We start from the raw sequence: 17,290 nt of genomic DNA, 5'->3' as shown, positions 1-17,290 counted from the left end.
AGTGGAAATACAAAGAAATAACAGAGTTGAAGGTACAAAGCAAGAAAGGTGAATCAACAGACAATGAGTTTCAGAATGCATCTCAAAGAAAACAAAGGAAGGGGCTGAAAAACTGGGAGAAATGAGAATACACTGACTTTTTCAGGGAGAGGAGGGTAGTTAGGGAACAGAGCATGGTGGAGTAAGGGAACCAGCAGGTGAAACTTATTTTAAGAAAAGGAAGGTTCAAAAATGAAAAAAAGGAAGGCTCCCCTTTCCCAGATCATCACTTATAATGTTCAAGAGTTTAAACTACTACACAATGAAATTTGATCAAAATCAAAAATTTTTATTGTAATTATTTAAAAACTAAGCACATAGAAAATATTAAAATTGACACTTACCACACATTGCAACAGACTTTGCCTCTTCAATAGACTGATGTTTGTCAGTTAAACGAGCTTTGGTTACTTTATGTTCATTTACCTCTTGTTCTAATCGTTGCTGTAATGATTTAAGCTTGTAGTTTAAATCTATTTCTAAGTTATTCTTTTCCTGTAAAATGAGAATGGGAGTCAAGTACTACGCTGTGCAAAAAGCAAATCGTTAAATCTTACATTAATTTTATCTCTTAAGAGATAATATATGAATCCCATTGGCTTGAAATATTACACTACATGTACTTAAATACTTTTACTCAGAACATAATTTTATGTTTTATTTCTTGTGCACTTCACACTATCTATAATATCTTTGAAAATCACAATAAGCACATATAACTAAAAACAAAATATCACCTGTGTCCTCCACCCTCCCTTCCCATGCGAATCATTAGCCATGGCTGATGGCAAGGCAGATTTCTATTATATTCAGGAGGGTTCACTGAGAATATCAGAAAAGAACAGGACAATTCTTCAGGTCATTTAAAATTTTTTGCTACCATTTAAAAAACTAATCTCTATTTACATTTGCATTTACACCTAGGTTTATCTTGCTCTGACAACTAAATCAACATGTATTCCATTCCTATTTGGGTGCTTCTGCTCTTCTTCTTTCATCCTTTTTCCAAATTAATTCCAAACTTAGACATCAAAAAACTATTCTGAATGTCACAAAACATGTCCAAAGGACAAGGTAAGTGGTAGATTTTCTGATCATTTACCTGAGGATCTAGTAAACCTACAACATTTCAGGGAGGTATGCTAAATCTGCATATTACCTATTTAATCCTTTTTTTTAGCAAGGTAGGGACAGAGGATAAAATTCCACAGGTAAAGGCCAATACTTTGTACACTCTTTACTCTATTGCTAACTCTTACCAACAAAATGGAAAGAGCACACACAGTACTATATACTAATCCTTTGTTCTCCTTCTTCATAATCGGTAACGTTCAATATTTTCATCTTTCCCATGTATAAAAAATGGGGGGAAATTCTATATGGAGAGGTATCTCCAAACCAACGCAATTTGTGATGATCAGATATCTAATACCCTTCGAGGATAAAAACAAGTAAGTAACACTCTAAAAAGCTCAAAATAAGACCCACATACATCACACACCAACCAACCATAAAAATTTTCAGAAATGTAAACATATAAAGATTAGGAACGAATGGTCTCTTAGAAAATCACCTTATAATATCTGGTAATCAGTAACACTATCTCATAATTGGTATACATTAAATCATTTACCTTTTCTGAATGATTAAGCATGTCTTGAGCCTCTTTTCTTTCTCCTTCCACTCTTTCAAGATTATGTTTGAGATGCTTCACCTCCTCTTGTAAAGATGTAATTCGAGCTGTCAAGTGAGAAAAAAGTTCAAATCATAGTCACTGAGAGAGAAAGCCTTTTTTCCCCCAGCATGATCATTAAGATTAAAAAAAATGCTTTAAATCTCCAAGTAGTAAATTTATTTATTACTTGCATTTTGGAATAGCTACAACAGTACTGAAAAAGAACAATGAAACTGAAGAACCCAAACTTGCAATTTCAAAACTTACTATAAAGTTACAGTGACCCAAACAGTATGTTACTGGCTGGTTCTTTACCACTAGTGCCATTTGGGAAGCCCTCAAGTTAGTCAAAGACCTAAATATAAATGCTAAAACTATACAACTTACAGAAAACACAGGAGTAAATCTTCATGATCCTGAATTTGGCAATGTATTATGAGATATGACACCAAAAGCGTAAGCAACATATTTTAAACTAGACTTCATAAAAATTAACTTTTGTACATCAAAGGACATTATTAAGAAAAATGAAATGACAAACTACAAAAGAGGTGTAAATATTAGCAAATCATATACCTGATAAGGACTTACCTGGACTCTTTAAAAGTCAACGACAAAAAGACAAAAAAATAAATGCACAAAGGACATGCACAGACATCTTTCCAAAAAGAATATACAAATAGCCAATGAGCACATGAAAAGATTGCTCAACTAATTACTCACTAGGAAAATTAAAGTTAAAACCACAATGAGACAATGCTGGAGGAAACTTAAAATGATGAACAATGCTGGTGGAAATATAAAATGAGATGTGGCTGTTATGGAAAATAGTCTAGAAGTGCCTCAAAATCAAACCTAGCATTACCACGTGACCCAGCAATTCTACTCCTAGGTATCCAAAAGATTTGAAAGCCAAGTATTTCAATAAATACTTGTACCTGAATTTCACAACAGTGCTATTCATAACAGTCAACAGGTGAAACAAGTCAAAACTCAAATGTCCATCAACAGATGAAGAGCTAAACGAAATATGGAATATATATATATTTACATACTACAGGATATTACCCAGCCATAAATGAATGAAGTACTGATACAAGGTACAACATCAACCAATCTTAAAAATATGCTAAATGAAAGAAGCCTGAACTAAAGGTCACAAATTATATGAGGTCATTTATATGAAATATCCACACCAGGTAAATTCAGAAATACAGAACAGATGAGTGGTTGCTAGGGGCATACAAGGGAAGGACAGCTGAATGGGCACAAAGTTTTCCTCTGGGTTAATGGAAATGTTTTGGAACTAGACTGTGAATGTACTGAATGCCACTGAATTGTACACTCTCAAATGGTTAACTTTAGATTATATGAATTTCACCTCAATAAAAAAAAATACACGAAAGCAGTTAGAAATACAAGGGGGCAATGAAAAAAAACTACAGTCATAGTGATTATCTTTCAAACATGTTTCAAAATTTGGCAAATCAAAGAGACAAAAAATAAATGGAATCTTAAAAATCTGGTTAGATTAGAAAACTGATCTACTATTTCCAAAAGTCAAATCCAAAAACATACCAAGAAAAATGGTTACACGATTTCCAAATGCCTGTGTAACAGTTAAAAACAAAAGTACATTACACTATGATATATGACATGAAGCTAAGCATGTTTTTTTTTTTTTCATTTTTAAAGGGTTGTAAGCAGTAAAAAAAGAAAAACATGTAACAGTGGTCATACGTGGCCCACAAAACTTAAAGAATATAATGTCTAATTATGTTTGGGAAGTCATTTCCCACACACATGAAGAAGCTTCTGCTCATCAATGTACATGGAGAGCATTCAACTAGCAAATAACCATCACTTTACCACAAGACCAGCCTCCCAAACTGTAAGATCTATACTGAGGGATCTAAAATGTCTTAAAAACCATAAAAAGTTAATGTAAAAATTTTATGTGTGCATGTGTGTGTGTGTGTTTTACCACAATGTACTTTTTATATGTATGTTGAGGCTCATATAAATTCTGCACATTTTTTAATGTGTATGAGCTTTGATTCACATGTAAATCAAAAAATAAACCTTCAAGGAAGCATTGAAAAATGATACACATTAACGATAAGTCATGCTATGAATCTTCCTTAACTTCACCAATATCTATACAGTCAGTTAAAACCACTGTTGATAAACACATAATGATGGTCTCTTCCTTAAAGCAAGCACTTCAAAGCTCAGTAGTATCTGGAAAATCACTAACTCAAAGAATTTTAGAATTGCAAGAATTTATAGGAGTCACCCAATCTCCTTGGTTTACAGATAAAGAAGGCAGACGAAGTGACATGCACACAGCTAATAAGCTGTATATAAGAAGGCCTAGAGAAGCAATTTAAGGATGTGGCATATGAGGCTTTTCTAATACATATAATGAGGATACTTTCTTGGTTGTATTCAGATCTATTTTAAGCCTAGTCCCTGAGAAATAAGATTGTGCAACACTCCTCAGCTGAGAACCAATGGGAGACCCTAATTTCTGTTTCCAAAGTCCAAAAACTGACCCTGACCTCTCTCCACAGAATCAGAGCTAATCATCAAGTCCCAGGAGACTCCAAACTATGTTCCCATCCTGTGACTAGGTTAAAAGGCACTACCCCACCCCCTACTTTTCCCTGAAAGATCTGGCAACTTCCATGCATGTCTGTTTTGATTAGGTAGTATGGATGCTATCGCTTACACAAATAGAAAATAGGGGGAAAAAAAGTGAGAAATGGTTAAAGCCAGGCATCCTATTGAAAACAAACTGATTTTATTACTGTGACGAAAGTATTTCTTTATTCGCTGTTAGTTATATTCCATCTTTTTCCTTTTCGACTCAGGAAGACTGCTGCTATCTCTGGTTCTAACCTTTCCAAATACTGAACTTTTTATTTGCAGTGGGATTCTCTTCCTGCTGTTTAGTTTCTGTTTCTACCAACAATGCATGAAGAATCCCGGGTTTTAATAGTAATAATCCTCTCTACCTGGATTAGTTCCATTTTGAGTAAGACTTCTGTGAATTGGACATTTTTAAAAATTAAGGTTTCCGTAATCTGCCTGTAAGACTGGAAATAACCACATTACCTCCATCAAAAGGGTACCTGAGAGAGGGAAGAAATTACAATTTGATACAAATTCTCCTGAAAGAGAAAGAATGCTAACCATTTCCAGTATTACCAAGGTCATTTTCTTTTTTTTATTGACGTATACTTGATGTACAATATTATATCAGTTACACGTGTACTATACAGGACAATATGATCAAAAATATTTTACCTTACACTTAAAAATTACTAAGACACAAAAGGACAAATACTGAGGTACCACTTCTATGAGGCAGTCAAATTCACTGAGACATAAGTAGAAGGGTGGTTACCAGGGGCTGTTGGGGGAGTGGGAAACGGGCAGTTACTGAGTACAACCTTTTAGTTAGGGAAGATAAAAAAGTTCTGGAGATGGACAGTAGTGATGGTTACACAACACATGAATGTACTTTATGCCACTGAATTACACAACTAAAAATAGTCAAAACAGTAAGTTTTAATGTCTGTTTTACCACAATAAGAAAAAATATTACCTTGTAGGTCTCCAATCTTCTCAGAATCATGACCTCTGTCTCTTCGTTCAGCTTCTAATACAGCCTGTAGTTGGTAATAATCTTTGTCCATTTGTGACTTGGAATTCTCTAAAATTCTATTTCTCTCCTGCAGTTCTCTGTTTAGGGACTCTAGCTGAGTGATGGATTTGCTCATCTCTGTGTGACTCTTCCTTAATCTAACCGCTGTGTCTGATTCTGTCCTAAGTAAGTCATTGGCTTCTTCTAGCTAATTTAAAAAGAAAGCAAGAAAATTGTTTGTTTGTTTTTTTTAACCAAAACGCAAATTTATTTTAATTTAAATTTAAAATCTCATTCCAAAAACTTACCTGCTTTTGTAATTGTGCCAGCTTCTCATTAGCAAGCTGTGAATTCTGGCTGACTTTCTTTAAGTCTTCCAACTGATCCTTTAATGTAGAAACTAGAAAATGAAGGAATAACATGTAAGTTTTCACTGAGGAAATATACAAAACCCTTTTAAAAAAAAAAAAAAAGAAACTTGGTCTTAGGCCATAGAAGTCAGTTATATTAGCTCTAAATTTCATCTTGGAATTACTTACATTTTAAATTTATTTAAAAGTAGAGTACTATTTTATAATACACAATGCAAAAACAGATTTGTATCCACTGTTACATTTCAAATTCTTCTATCCTTTTGATAAAGGTTAACCTATTAGTGAAATGACATAGCTATTATTTCTTTTTTACTGTATTCTTTTTTGAGGGGGCCATGCTGCATGGCATGTGGAATTTCAGTTCCCCAACCAGGGATTGAACCCACCTGTGCCTTGGAAGCACAGTCTTAATCACTGGACCACTACAGGGGAGTCCTGATACAAAGCTAATTTTAACGTTCTCTGTTTTTGAAAGTACAAATCTTTGCTTACTTCAATTACTTTCAAAATGATTCAAAATTTAAAAGGTACCAAATGGTATACAGTACAGACATGAGTCTTTCTCCCAGCACACTGTTTTCCAGCCCTTCAGGCTCTCCTCCTCAGCAACTACTATTACTAACTTCTTGCACATCCTTCCTCAGATAGTCTGTGTATCCATACCTGAATATATGAGAGCACAAATGTGTGTTTTCACATGCGTATCTATATATATATACATACACACATATATACATACATATATATGCACTTAAGCATATGTAAATATGCCATTTTATTTTAAACAATAAGTATTTTTTTTAAGATACATTTTAGAGATTCTTAGTTTATAAAGAAATGCTTTATTCTTATAAAATACATAGTACTCTACCATATACACTAAAGTTTATTATATCATGGATTACATTTACATTGCTCATAATTTTTGCAATTTAAACAACTCTAAAATTAATAACTTTGTTTATGTATCAGTATGCACTTGCACAAGTGTATGTGACATAAATTACTAGAAGTGAAATAACTGGATCAAAGGATGTAGAAAACTATTTTAAATTTGTATCACTAATATCAAGACACATAAAATTCTAGTTTGGTAGTTCTCAACCGTGGCTACTTGTTAGAAGTGCTGAGAGAGCTTATTAAATACACCAATGCCCAGTCTACATGTCTAGGTGAATTAAATTAGAACTTCTGGAGTTTAGGTATTAATATTCTTTAAAGTTTCCCAAGAGATTCCAATACACACACAAGGGTAAAAATCACTACCCTAGCTATAACATTCTACTGTCTTTAAATATGTTATAAATTTATTTTGGGCATTGGGTATTAGCTCATGAGGGGGCTTAGGACTGAGTCTTCAAAACTATATCACAGGCACTAAATTTAAGACAACCTGAAGATAAAGACCTCAAGACAATGTTAGAAATTTCAGTGTTTTTCAAAGGAAAAGCAACAATTTACCTTCATTTTCTACATTCCTCCTCTTCTCATTTTCCTGTTCTGCTTTTCTTTGGTATTCATTAATTCTGTGCTGTAGCAACATTTTCTCCTTCTCAATCTGAGATACTGTAGATTCTAGATTTCTTCTTTGATTCCCCTGAAATTATGAGAAAAGTTAACCAGTGCAATTAATACTCCTCATTTCTTCAAGGGAATACTCAGTTCTTTTTTAAAAAGTACACAATTAAATAAGATAGATATTTTGGCTTCAAAATCACACAGTATTTCCTAATAACAATATCTACAGTAGAATTAGCTTGCCTTAGAAGAAAACAGCAATTTTAACTAGATATATAAAATTTTCAGAGATTAAAAAAAAAATCCATGAACATAAAAACAACCCTATTAATCGTGTCAGATTGAAGGTCATTGTATCAGTTTAACGTGAACACAAATAATACCAATATTTTGGCTTATTTACAATCCTAAATTTAAGAAATGAAATACACAAGGGATCAGATAACAACCGATATTATTATTTGATAATTAAATGGTAAAAAACTCAAATGATACCAAAGGTTTTTGTTTGTGGTTTAACTTCACCAGTCCCTATATGAGGTCTCCCTTAATTTCTTTTCCAGTCTCTTTATCTTTCCTAAGATGTGCTATGTACACATGTACCTACTTAATGTATATTAGAAAGTAATGAAAAAGATACTTTAGAAAATGAAACTTAGGGGAGAGGAGAGGTAAAGAAAAAAAAATACTCCAAACTCTACAACTTAAGAAAAAAAAACTTATCTTCTGCTTCTGCGTTACCACTATCAGCATATCTTGCATTTAATGCTATATTTTTATCTTTAAGACTCCACATTGGACAAACCTTTTACAGGATGTGTTTTTCTGGGCTTTCCCATCTATAAGTGAAACCCATCTTTTAAGTAAGATGCTGCCAGAGAGATACAGTAAAATTTGACAGAGACCATCCAAAATCCTTTCAATTATAAGATTTAACATTTTATCTTTTCATTTTGAAAATTTGAAATGATTCTACGTTTCAGAAGTTCCACAGACAGTAAGTACATGTACCCTTCCACTCAGTTTCCCCTAAGAATACGTTATATTTAACAATGGCACAATAACCAAATCAGGAAACTGATACTGATATACATCATGTGTAGTTTGATGTCATTTTATCTCATGTGCAGATTCACAGAACTACCACCACAACCAAGATACAGAACTGCTTCATCAGCACAGTGATCTCCCTCCAGTCACTACTTATAGCCACATGCACCCTGCACTTCTCCCACCATCGACATCCCTGGCAACCAGTAACAGGAGGTCTTCCATCTGCATAATTCTGTCATTTTTAAAATGTTATCTTAATGGAATCATACAGTAGGGATCTTTTGAGATTAGCTTTTTACATTCAACAAGTATCTCTGCGATCCATCCAAGTTATTGTGTATAACAATGGTTCGTTTTCCCAGTCTACAGCTTATCATGTCATCCTCTTATCAGAGTCTTTCACAGAGCAAGCACTGTTAGTTTTGACAAAGTCCAACTTATTGAATTGTCTTCCTTATATGGATCACGTTTGTGGTGTAATGTGTAACTCTTCACCAAGCTGTTAAGTCCCAAGGATTTTCCCCTATATTTTTTCCCTAGAAGTTTTATATTTTTTATGTTCCTCTTTAAATCTATGTCTGTTTTAAGTTAATATTTGCCTAAGATGTAAGACTTCGGTTGAGGTTCATATCTTGGCCTATGAATACCTCATTGCCCCAGTACCATTTGCTAAAAAGTCTATCCTTTCTCCACTGAATTGTTTCTGCACCTTCGTCAAAAATGAGTTGGCCATAATTGAGGGTAACTGATCCACAGTTTCTTTGCAGTACTGTCTTTACTTGCTTTTGGTATCTTGGTCATTCTAGCCCCATAAAATCCACTGGGGAATGTTCTTTCGTTTACATTTTCTAGAAGAGAGTATAGAAACGGTGTTACGTCTTCTTAAAACACTTGGTAGCTTCCTCTAGTAAAACCATCTGGTCCTGAAGATTACCTTTGGAGGAGCTTTTAAATTATGAATTCACTTTAATATAGGGATATATTTAATATAGGGATATTCATATAATGTATTTCACATTGTGTGAGTTGTGGTAGCCTGTATTTTTGGAGGAATTCGTCCATTTCACCTCAATTTCACACTTCAGTGTTTAGAACTGTATTATTTCCTTAAGAATTTTTTTAATATATCCGTAAGAGTCTGGAGGAATATGCCCTGCCTCATTCCTGATACAGATCATTTGTGTCATCCTTCCTTTGACAATCTTGCTAGAGGTTTGTCAATTTTTTGATCTTTCCAAACAGCTGGGTTTTATCACTGACTTTGTTTTCCTGTTTCCAATTCCACTGATTTCTGCTCCTTATTTTTCCTTCCTTCTCTTTGCTTTCAGTTTATTTTGCTCTTCTTTTTCTAGGTTCCTGAGGCAGGAGCTTAGACGACTGATTTGAGACAGTTCATCTTTTCTTTTCTTAATATTTTATTGAAGTATGGTTGACTTACGTTTCAGGTGCACAGCAAGATGATTCAGTTATACATGTACACGTGTATTATTTTTGAAGTCACTTTCCATTATAGGTTATTACAAGATATTGACTATAGTTCCCTTGGCTATACAGTCATCTTTTCTAATGTAAATGTTTCAATGCACACATTTCTCTTAGAGCACTATGTTAGCTGCATCCCACAAATTTTGATGTTTATCTTCATTTTCATTGCTGAAATATTTTGAAGAGGAGGAAGACCCATAACTTTATGAGATATAATTAACACTGTAATATATTTTTTCATTTCGAGACTCTCTTCAGTTTACCTATGCATTATTTAGAACTGTTTTGTTTAGTTTCCATGTGTTTGTAGAGCTGTCTGATACTTTTCTGCTATTCATTCTAGCTTGGCAACATTTTGGTCAGAGAACACTCTGTTTATGACTTTAATTCTTCGATATCTGTAGAAGTTTGCTTGGTATATGGTCTATCTTGGTACATATGCCTTGAGTACTTGAAAAGAATGTGTCCTTTGCTCTTGTTAGGCTGAGGGTTCTACAAATATTGAATAGATCCCATTGGCTGATGTGGCTGAGTTCGATACATTTGCTGATTCTCTGTCTACAGAGTGGTATTTAAAAAGTCTTCAACAGTATCAGATTTATCTATTCTCCTTTCAGTTTTATCAGCTTTTGCTTCACATATTTGGTAGCTCTTCTGTTTGGTGAATACAAATTTAGGAATGCTATATCTTCTCAGAGGACTGACATTTTTTGTCATTCTGCAATGTCCCTCCACCAGTGATAATTTTATTTGCCCTGAAGTCTACTTTATCTGATTTCAATACTGCCACAGCTGCCTTCTTTTTGCTAATGCTTACAAGAAGTATTTTTCCATCTTCTTACCTTAAAGTTGTCTATATTGTTACATTATAACAGTTTCTGGTAGACAGCATATGGGTAGGTCCCATCACTTCATGGGAAATAGATGGGGAAACAGTGGAAACAGTGTCAGACTTTATTTTTTGGGGCTCCAAAATCACTGCAGATGGTGACTGCAGCCATGAAATTAAAAGACGCTTACTCCTTGGAAGGAAAGTTATGACCAACCTAGATAGCATATTCAAAAGCAGAGACGTTACTTTGCCAACAAAGGTCCGTCTAGTCAAGGCTATGGTTTTTCCTGTGGTCATGTACGGATGCGAGAGTTGGACTGTGAAGAAGGCTGAGCGCCGAAGAATTGATGCTTTTGAACTGTGGTGTTGAAGAAGACTCTTGAGAGTCCCTTGGACTGCAAGGAGATCCAACCAGTCCATTCTGAAGGAGATCAGCCCTGGGATTTCTTCGGAGGGAATGATGCTGAAGCTGAAACTCCAGTACTTTGGCCACCTCATGCGAAGAGTTGACTCATTGGAAAAGACTCTGATGCTGGGAGGGATTGGGGGCAGGAGAAGAAGGGGATGACAGAGGATGAGATGGCTGGATGGCATCAATGACTCGATGGACTTGAGTCTGAGTGAACTCTTGGAGTTGGTGATGGACAGGGAGGCCTGGCGTGCTGTGATTCATGGGGTCGCAAAGAGTCGGACACGACTGAGCGACTGAACTGATATGGGTAGGTAATTTAAAAAAATTTTCTCTGACAATCTGTTTTAATTGCTGCTGAATTTAATTTACATTTAATATAATTACTGATATATTAAAGGCTCCCATTTTGTTTCTATTGTGTTCTGTTTTTTTCTTGTCTTTCTGTAGGTTACCTGAAAACTTTTTTAGAATTCCACTTGCTTTATCTAGTGTTTTTAAGTGTCTCTCTCTATAATTCTTATCAGTGGCTGCTCTAGGTATTACATTATATTACTAGTATTGGATTATGACCAGTTTGATTAACGTGTAACATGTTAGCTCTCCTGATACCTATTTATAATTGTCTAAAAATTTCTTCTACACATATGGAGAACCACATGGGACAACGCTGAAATTTCCACTTCAACTGTTCATCCATAGTTTTACTCTCCATTGTTGTTTCTTCTTTCCTGGTATTTCAAGATTTCTTAATCACTTCCTTTCTATTTAGAGAATTTCCTTTAGCAATTATTTTAGGGATGGTGTGCTGGTGACAATTTCTCTTGGTTTTTCTTCATCTGAGAACACTGTGGTTCTCATCTAGGATGTTTTCACTGGATGCAGAATTCTCAGTCAACAGCTCTTTTTTTTTTTTTTCCAGCCCTCAAAAAAAGCAGTAGCATTTCCTTTGTTCTCCATGGTTTCTGATAAGAAATCTGTCATTTGCATTGTTCTTCCCCTTTAGGGAAATGTCATTTGCTGCATTTAAGATTTCTTCTTTGATGTTAGTTTTCATAAATCTATTGTCTGTCTTAGTGTGGATATCTTTGGGTTTATCCTTTTTGTAGTTCACTCAGTTTCTTGTAGGCATTTATCTTTTGTTTACAGGTTCACGTCTTTCTCCACACTTGTGGAATTTTCAGCCATCATTGCTTCCGGCCCTCTTCGCTCTTTTTAGCAATTCCGAAAACACAATATAACAAGCTTTCTGCTATAGCCCCAGCGGTCACTGAGGCTCTGTCACTTTTTCTGTTATTCAGAGTAGGTAATTTCTATCCATCTTCAAGTTACCAGACTCTTTTCCTTGTTACCCTTCACTGAGCTGCTGAGCCCATCCCCTGAGATTTTTATTTCAGGTATTTTTAACTTTTTGTTGGTTCTACTTTACATCTTTTATGTCTTTGTGAACACTTTCTAATTTATATTTTTCATCTGTTTCAGGTGTATTTGTAGTTGCTCACTGAAACATGATGATTCTTTCAAATCTGTGTCAGGTAATTTAAACATCTGTGTTATCTCACTGTTGGCATCTGTTATTGTCTTTTCTCATTCCATTTGAGAAATTCCTAGTTCTGGCTATTATGAGTGATTTTCTAATGAAATCTGGACATCCTGGGTATTACCTTACAATATGGGGAATTTTAAAAGATTTTCTGTTTTAGCAGGCCTCTCCTGTCACTGTTCTGGTGGGATGATGGAAGTGCTGCCTCATTTCTCTCAAATGGAGGTAGAAATCTAGGTTTTTCCACTTGGTCTTCAATGACACACGAGTTCGGGGAGGGAGTTGATCCTCTTCACCACTGGTGGAAAGGGGAGTTCTGGCACCCCACTAGGCTTCCTTGGATGGTACCATGAAGGCGGGAGGGTACCTGGTCACTGCTGCCTACACAACCCCCACAGACACTGCAATGCGGGGGAAGGCACTCATTTTTTCAGTGTCCAAAGTGTGAACTCTCTACAAGGCCTCTTCTGACACCAACACAACAGGGAGCACGAAGGGGGCCTTGCTAACTGCGAGAAGTGGAAGATGAGATTCCCCATATGGTCTCCAATAACACTATCTGTGTGTGTGTTGCAGGTTGCGGGGGGAGGCCAGGAAGGCTCATCACTGCCCAGCAGAGATGCAAGTCCCTCCAGTGGACCTTCCTGGTCATGGGGATGGAAGTCTGAGCTCCCAAATCTGTTTCTGCTGGTGGGGATGGGGTTACATTTTCTATGTTGTGTTTGGTGAACAGAGCAGTAACTCTTAAGTTTTCTGATTTGCTAGCCTGCCGCTTTCCTGGTCCTCTACTTAAGAGAGTGGCTTTTTCCACCTGTGCTTGTTGGTGTTCCCAGACTGCTGGCTTCTCCAGTACCCAGTATGGAATACACATTGCAAGCAAACAAAAACCCAAAAAACCCAGAGTACTTATTACTGTATCATTTTGGAGGTTCAAGTATTCTAGCTGGTTTGTCTTCCCTCCATCTTTCCCAATCTTTTTAATTTTTTTTTGTTTGCTTTTGTTTAATGCACAGGGTTTTTAAGCTGTATTTAGAGGGAAAAATAGGGGAAAGGACTTTCACTCCATCTTTTCAGAAGCAGGACGATTTTAATTTTATAATTAATATTTCCCTCTTTACCTTGAATTTAGAAAACCGAGTAACTTAAACCTAGCATATTTGTTTTTTATCTGTGTTCTAGAAATGAAACAATAAGTGGAGGATATGCAAAAAAGATTTCTTAAACATTTAGTGTCAAATACTACAGTGCCACGCCAAGTCCATATTGACTAATGGCAACTTGGTAAAATATTACATAAATCTGTCCAGACTATGTTTATCTGTGGCTATGAATATGGGGGGGAAAAAAACAAAAAAACCCACCATCACTGACATATGCTGTTCTTTAGGAGAAAATTAAGACAGCACAAAAATCATCAGAAAGATTAAATCTAAAAAGGACACAGGATGTAAACAATGAGAGGAAGGACTCTGGAAAGATACTTACAAGGTAACCAAAAGGAATAAAAATGTGCTATATACTTGCAAAAGACATCTGAATCACAAAATGTTTATGCAGTGTTTCCCTGATAGTAACAAGTTCTTGCTAAGTGACACGGAAAAAATGATTCCAAGATTCATATAATTCCCATTTGATCATATGAAATTATGTTAATGTAAGTCCTTTTGAAGCTGTATTCTTCTTTCTTTCCTATTTGTCTCTTTCTGCTACAGTTCTAGACTCAACTTCTCATCTCCTGCTCCTTTCTCTCTTTTCAACTATTAAGAACCACTAAATTGAAATTCATGTACTAAAATTTGAGCATGGTTCTAGAATAAAACCACACAAAAGAAACTAAAGCATAATCTAATTTCACTTGAACTTGTAGCTGCAAAGTGAGGCTTTCATCATGATTCTTTGGTCCTGTTCTATACTGCAACCTATCAAGTACAGATAAAACATTCTCAGAAAACAAAACAATCTGGAAGAGGGAAAAACTCTCAAAAAGGACAACTTCTGATGAGAAAACAAAAAGTACCTCTTCGTCCAATTCTTTCATTATCTTGTCTAGTTTTATGTTTGACGTTCTGTAAAAAGTAAAAGCAATATAGATTAGAAATACATCTACTTTTTACTGCCTGGGGTGAAACACCACATTCCTTACTTTTCCATTTAGCTAAGATTTCTTAACCTTTTTCGTGTGTATGCTGTGGACCCTTCTGAAGTCAGTCTGGTGAAGCATATAGCATTTTTTTACAAAAATATTTTTAAAGCATAAAATACATAGGATTAAAAGAAATTGTGAAATACAGTCATGAACTTTTTAAAACAGTATGATTCACTAACATACATGTTTTATTAATATATTAAATGACACAATCTAGCAGCAGAATTTTTAAGCAGTAATAAGCATAAATGGAATTTGGACATAATATTTGCATTCTAGGAAAATATTTGTGTGATTTCTACTGGTAAAAAAATTCACAGCTACTGCTAATACTTGCAGATCACTATGTTCATAAAGAATAAGGTGAATTTCAGTTAAAGGTTACACTCACTATTCTCCCCCAAGTTTAAGGACCTTAAATTCCATGCATGGATACTTTAGGAGAGGTTCAAGGATTCTAGGTTAAGGAGCCCTGAATTCCTCAGGCAATACTTGCTACTAAACAAAGATCAATTATTTAAACTTTAATGCAAGATTAAGTAAATGAAAGGAAAGGTGGCATATATAAAGCAAACTTGGCAACTTGGGCAAAAATTTGAGATAAACTGAAGGTGTATCATCTCCATCACAATTCATACTTTGGGCTCTAAACACATTTCTGAGCTTCAAATCTGTATACACAATGCTTCACTTGGATGTCTCACCAAATACTTCATTCAGCATGTCCAAAGCTAAACTTATTTCCTCTGCCCCACAACCCTGCCACAGTACCAATCTGCTGTTCTTCTGCTATCCCCAAACAAGGACCCCACCTAGGAATTCTCCCTGACTCATCTTCCTCCCTCATTCTCACTTAGTGAATAAACATCAAGTGCTGCCTTATTAACCAGAAAGTTCTTTTTAAAAAGCAAATTTGATCTTTTGTTTTCCTTTAAGTTTAATAACTTTTAATGCTTTAGAGAGATCAAACCAGTCAATCCTAAAGGAAATCAGTCCTGAATATTCTTTGGAAGGACTGATGTAAAGCTGAAATTCCAATATTTTGGCCACCTGATGTGAAGAACTGACTCATTGGAAAAGACCCTGATGCTGGGAAAGATTGAAGGCAGGAGGAGAAGGGGACAACATAAGATGAGATGGTTGGATGGCATCATTGACTCAATAGACATGAATCTGAGCAAGCTCCGGGCGTTGGTGATGGACAGAGAAGCCTGGTGTGCTGCAGTCCATGGGGTCACTGCAACACAACTGAGCAACTGAACTGAAATGAACTGAATGCCTTTCAATCACCCTTAGGATAAATTCCAACTTTCTTATCTTTTCAAAAATAGAGTCTTCTAAGATTTAGACTCTCTTAACCTACCCAAACCTATTTGAGGTCACCACCTCCCTCCCCACCACACATGCACTCATTTTCGTATAATTATTGGCCACTTTGGCCATTCTTAATTTCTTCATTAAATTGATCCCTACCACCATCACTATCACTAATTTGTCATTTGCCTTCTAGCTTTAATTATACAAACTGTTCAATCTTTATATAATAATATTTATCCATTTCCTTCTCCTTATTTCTATGTTTTACACCCAGAAATTCCTTACAAACCCCGTGTTCAGGATTAAAGTGCTTTTCTAAAAAAAAGCCTGTATTAAATGCTTCACCATTTAATCTATAGGCAGTGAGCAGTTTACTAGTTTCTTCTCCCCTAGTCACAAAATTGCCAGTCTTACCAATTCCATTTTTTGAGTACTTCATCTCCATATTACCTACTTTTTATTTATTCAATACTATCCACTAACAGTAACTATAAAATGTTAAAGTTTGTAATAAGTAACTCAGCATTATGCTAGGCTATTTTAAATTTTCTTTATCATTTTATATTTTCATAAATATATTAGCTCATTAAATTTAGACTTACAGGACAAGAAAATTCTGAAAAAATACTGTTCTAGAGAAGCAAAGTGGAAATTAAGAGTGTTTGCATCAAAAACTTAGTGATTTTTTTAAATTTAGTGAATTTTAATCTTTAACAACATTTACATTTTAGAAAGTATCTTATTTAATGTAAACTAATTTTCCCTGTCAGCTAATTAAAATGGGAGAGAAAATGAGTAAATCAGGTGTTAAGTGAATAGTGTGCACTGGATGTATATCAGTGGCAATCTTTACATCCCTGCCTTACTTCCATCCACTTTTAGGGATTTAGAATGCAAATAGGCATTTGCTATGCAACTTTTAATGGGAAAAATGTAAAGCATATTCTCACCTGCACTTCTGCTCCATTTCATCTTTTAATTGCATTTCATTATGTAACTGTTCTTCCAGCTTATAAATTGTTTTCTGCAAATTTTCCTGCTTTAATTAAAAACAACAAAAACTCACTTTAATAAGAATATTCATAGAGAATTTCAAAATATCAAGTTTATATTACCATTTTATAGCTGTTCACAAGAGAATTATCTGATCCAATCTTATCTTTTTCCCTTTTGTCTGAAATTTTTATCAACTCAACAAGCATTTCCTTCTAACGCTAATATGTCAGGTGCTGTGGTTGGCACTAGTAATA

At 35.0% G+C, this 17,290-nt stretch overlaps 1 protein-coding gene across 3 annotated transcripts in view; it reads right to left on the bottom strand.

Moving 5' to 3' along the window:
* The window catches only part of ROCK1 (Rho associated coiled-coil containing protein kinase 1), a 124,091-nt gene that overhangs the window by 26,160 nt on the left and 80,641 nt on the right, over window positions 1-17,290 (bottom strand). For 2 of the 3 annotated variants that reach the window (XR_011462511.1, XM_005898887.2), the window contains exons 12-18: window positions 16,991-17,079; window positions 14,595-14,643; window positions 7,199-7,334; window positions 5,672-5,763; window positions 5,325-5,571; window positions 1,673-1,779; window positions 384-534 (exon numbers count right to left, since the gene is read on the bottom strand). Coding sequence is in view for 2 of the 3 variants with exons in the window: in XM_005898887.2 (XP_005898949.1) it covers window positions 384-534; window positions 1,673-1,779; window positions 5,325-5,571; window positions 5,672-5,763; window positions 7,199-7,334; window positions 14,595-14,643; window positions 16,991-17,079 (871 nt within the window). In the remaining variant the exon portion in view is untranslated. The remainder of the gene's footprint in view (window positions 1-383; window positions 535-1,672; window positions 1,780-5,324; window positions 5,572-5,671; window positions 5,764-7,198; window positions 7,335-14,594; window positions 14,644-16,990; window positions 17,080-17,290) is intronic. The other variant, XM_070361975.1, reaches the window with a different exon arrangement.

Source organism: Bos mutus, chromosome 24 (assembly GCF_027580195.1).
Source record: "Bos mutus isolate GX-2022 chromosome 24, NWIPB_WYAK_1.1, whole genome shotgun sequence".
Classification (NCBI taxonomy): Eukaryota; Metazoa; Chordata; class Mammalia; order Artiodactyla; family Bovidae; genus Bos; species Bos mutus.
The sequence above is the reverse complement of the archived record's forward strand: the minus strand, read 5'-3'. Positions and strand labels throughout refer to the sequence as shown.